The 4182-nt window shown below is 57.6% G+C and overlaps 1 protein-coding gene across 1 annotated transcript in view; it reads right to left on the reverse strand.

Moving 5' to 3' along the window:
• The window catches only part of VOLCADRAFT_100292 (uncharacterized protein), a gene marked incomplete at both ends in the record, with an annotated part of 18539 nt that overhangs the window by 4337 nt on the left and 10020 nt on the right, over positions 1-4182 (reverse strand). Inside the window, 7 exons of the mRNA XM_002958918.1 lie at positions 621-692; positions 930-1001; positions 1202-1408; positions 1803-2308; positions 2525-2617; positions 2778-2796; positions 3075-3135. Of these exons, the coding sequence (XP_002958964.1) occupies positions 621-692; positions 930-1001; positions 1202-1408; positions 1803-2308; positions 2525-2617; positions 2778-2796; positions 3075-3135 (1030 nt within the window). The remainder of the gene's footprint in view (positions 1-620; positions 693-929; positions 1002-1201; positions 1409-1802; positions 2309-2524; positions 2618-2777; positions 2797-3074; positions 3136-4182) is intronic.

Here is a 4182-nt window from a genome sequence, read left to right on the forward strand (position 1 = left end):
CCGACACATACGGACGCCAACTCATCGCACACTTAGCGCGCGCGATGGAGACCTCGCAGGAAAAGCGCGGCATGGAAATGCTCGGCACCAGGAACCACGATACACGCAAATATGCAACGCATTGCAGCGACGATGCGTGACGGTTGTGCAGAAGCAGGGCCGGATATCGCGAAAACTCGCTATGTCGAAAAAGCAAGAGAAATAATAAGCAGCAAGATGAACACCGGTAATACAGACTAATTATCGCGGCCGTTAAGCACTTGCTTTGACACGCAATATACATACATCTAAAATAAACAGTTCTACACAAAACATGTACAAGGAGAACTGACATAAAATAGTTTGCGCGTGCATAAAAAGAAACGACACCAAAGTTGTCGTACACATATTAACATGACGTGATTCCGCGGACATCGTGCACACGTATGCGTGGACACCGTCACAACGGCGAGTCGCTATGTCGTAGTAAAGGATGTACGTAAATAAAAACGAAAACCGACACAAAACGAGGTCATGCAAAACAACGTATGTCGTACACTTGCTGGCACGTTCTCGTGCGACGGACAAGCACTAACGTGCCGACACGCACATATGTGCATTGCGTCATAATGCACACTTACCGCGCCTAACGGAGGACAGCGAAGAGAACAGCACGAAGGCTTGCCGGAGCAGCAGCTTCAACACATGCAAACCTGCACGACAGCGCAAAGGTCGGGTGAAGACAAGCCCGGTAATCGGGGCAATTCGTTATGTCCAACCATCATATACGCGAGTGGGACACGCACAACAGAGCATGCTTCAGGGAGAGCGGGGAAGCGGCAAGAGGTGGATACGAATGAGACACGCACGAATGTCAAACCGGTACAGCATTCGTGCGTCAACACCCTAACTTATACCAGCGAAACCGGTCATACCGTTCATACACTCACCAGTGTAGATGCGAGGGACGCCGCCAACTTGTGTGGGAGTCGAACCCACAAGTGCACGGAATGCACCCAGCCCTGCAAGCGTGTCGTTGCGCGGCTAGACAGCCGCTCAACGCTGGCATTTAACGCCATCCAGGGGCGGCTAGATGGAAGTGAAGGGAGGGGACAGGTGCAAGCCATAGCGAAGTTGGACGACGTGCAGCGGACGGCAGCGCAAGTGGATGAACACGCAAGAACGAGTCATTCCTGCAGAGCCGTGATGAACGTTGTTCGACCTTCTGTCTTGGTGGTGATGGTACCGGTGACGGTGAACGAGTCGTAAGCAGTGTACGCCATACGATCATTATCGTCTGCGAAGCTGGCGCTGCCGAAGAACTCGTCGTAGTTCGGCAACTGTTGCATGACGGCGATGCTGTCGGTGCACACCGGATAACTGCGGCTGCCGATTGTGAGGACGAGCGGGAGGACCGGTAGTGAGCCGACTACAGTGACAGAAGTGGGGTTGGGTGACAGGGTGGCCGAGGCGTGTGGACCATCCGACGGTAAAACAAGGGCACTGCGGCTACGCTGCTCCCAAGCCAATACCATATCAGTCGTGTCGGTGGGCACGGTGGCCGCGGTAGTCCGCTGAACAGCCGCCTGGAAGGTGTGCACTCGTTTGGGAGGGCGTTTGCCGGGGGCACTCGCTGCTGCTACAAGCGAGCCGCTGAGGAAGACGCTATTCATATAAGCTTTGCTATTGGAGGGGCTGATCTTGGCACCATACACGTAAAGGGGAGTTGCTGCTATCGGCCGCTGCTTGTAGCTGAGCGACGAAGTCGTCGGGAGCGGATTCCCTGATGGCGAGCTCCACGCGTCCGGCGTCGGGACTGTCACCGTTGCCGCACGCGACCCACGCCTTAAACTTGCGGAACGGCCCGCCCCGGAACATCCCGCCGTGTGGGATGAGCAGGAGGGCGCTGCCATCCGACGCGTGCTTGTCTTCGGGGCGGGCCCTGTCGCTGCCGACATCGTAAACGGGGAACCGAAGCCTGGCGCTGTAGAGCATTGGGACAGCGGAGGAGGGCTCCACGGAAATCCGCGTCGCTGAGGAGACTTTAAACTGCCCCACCGTCACCCCAGCGAAACGAGAAGTTATGAAAGGCGGCAGGGAAGCTGCATCCACGTTGGCGAACGTCACGCGGTGGCCGAACGCGTGGCTGCTCTCCAGCCTGCCGAGGATGACATCGTCAATCTGCATAATTACTATCCCCTGGCCGGCGGTATTCACGCCAGCGATGAAGCTGCCGTAGCGGCTCTGGGCGCCGGCAAAGAGGCGGTCCTCATTCGTTTCTGTGGGGCCGGCCGTAAACGTCACATGAAACGTGACGCTCCTTGAATCCCTACGTGTTGCAAAGGGGCGTCAAATGTGGAGCGTTACACGATATTCAAGGTGCACGCGAGCGGCGATGAACGTGACGGAAGACATCTGTGCTTAACAGGCAGCGGCCAAATATGCGCGCCGGAGCTGATAGATGCGTCTATTTCGCACGGTGAGAGGCGGAGCGTAAGTACCTTACTGGTGTGAACACGCTCTTTGCATGTAGCAGCTCGCTTACGTGGCGACGGCGGGAGGGCCGACCGTCGACGTGCTGCTCTGGGACGCAGCCGTGTCCAGCCTCTGACGCTTGGCGTCCGGTGGGTCGATACTACTGCGGGAGTTGGTCGAAGGTGTAGAAAGTCAGGAGATGGGATCGGATAAGGTTCGCATAACGCATAACAAGGTGTCGCATATGTTCGCATAACGCATAACGCATAACGCAAAACATGGGACGCAGCAACGCAAAGGATGCGAACAGCGTATTTACGCACTAGAGCAACGCAAACCGACCTGCTGGTCACCAGGGTGCGACATTGCGAGATTGTAGGACGATGTAGGCTCTAGGCGTTGTCGCTTGGGGTCCGGCGAATCCATCCGGCTGCGAGCGTATGTCTGAAAACAGGTATGTCTGAAAACGGTGGAGGCACTTGGAGTAAGCAGGCTTGCAAAGAGGTAAGTGCAGGATAAGTGGGGAGGAATCGGCGCGCTAACAATTATACATCCGCGGCAGCGTGTCGTATAGATGACAGATGTCCGAGGATCGGCAGACGCGGACATTGGACGCGCACGCGCCGCGGCTGCGAGCCTGGTCCAGCTGCCAGGTCGCGTGATTGCGGTGGCCTTGAACGACTCCGAAACAGGAGTAGAGTTATACAGCGAAGACAGGCGTGGTCAGGCGATAATGCGGATTGGTGCCAATTCGCGTGATTGTGGCCGCGTCTAGCGAAACCGAAGCTCAACGTCGGACGCAGAACGTCGCCAACTCGCGCGATTGCGGTGACCTTTAACGACTCCGAAACAGGAGTAGAGTTATACAGCAAAGACAGACGTGCTTAGGTGATGATGCGGATTGCTGCCAATTCGCGTGATTGCGGCCGGGTCCAGTGAAACCGAAGCAGAAACGGAAGCCGGTAAAGACGCGGATAGCTGAGATTTCGCGGTAATAAAAGGATGTATACGCACGAGGTCGCCGCAGCGAATATGTAACGGGTGCGGTGCGGTGCGGTGTGTGTGCGGTGTGGGCGCGGTGCGGCGCGGTGCAGACTAGACGGTGCGGAGCGGTCCCGAACGAAAAATAGAAGAAAAAAACGTGCGGGCGCCGGGCGAGGAAGCCAGCGAGCCGCAACGTAAACGTAAAAAAAAGGACACATCGACGCGCCGGCGCCGGGGTCGAACCGGCGACCGCGGCTCCCACAAGACATCGGAGCTAGCGGGCCCGACGAAGCGGCACACGGCCATGACCCGGCCTTCCGCGGGCCCAGGTGTGGTGCGGTGCGGTGCGGGGCGCCGAACCGAACGAAGGAAGAAGACGAAAAAAGCGGCGACGGCGGGGCGCGAACCGGCGACCGCGGCTCCCACGCGGCGACGGAGCTAGCCTAAAAGGCGCGGCTCCGAAACCGCGGACGACACCCCAAAAAACGCGAAAACAGCAAGCGGCCACCCGGACGGACGGACGGACAGACTAGACGCGGGCTGCTTCGCCCGCGAGGGGGCCGTAGTCCCCCGGCTGGACGGCACGAGTCCGACGTAGTGTGGCTTAGTATGTTTGAGTAATGCGCTGACACATAAAGACACGGTGCAATCCATGCGGTGCAGTGTGGTGCACCGAAGGAAGGAAGGCCAAAAAAGCGGTGAACACTTACCGTGCATGACTATGGAGACCTTGCAGGAAATGTG

This window comes from Volvox carteri (assembly GCF_000143455.1).
Source record: "Volvox carteri f. nagariensis unplaced genomic scaffold VOLCAscaffold_112, whole genome shotgun sequence".
Taxonomy (NCBI): domain Eukaryota; kingdom Viridiplantae; phylum Chlorophyta; class Chlorophyceae; order Chlamydomonadales; family Volvocaceae; genus Volvox; species Volvox carteri.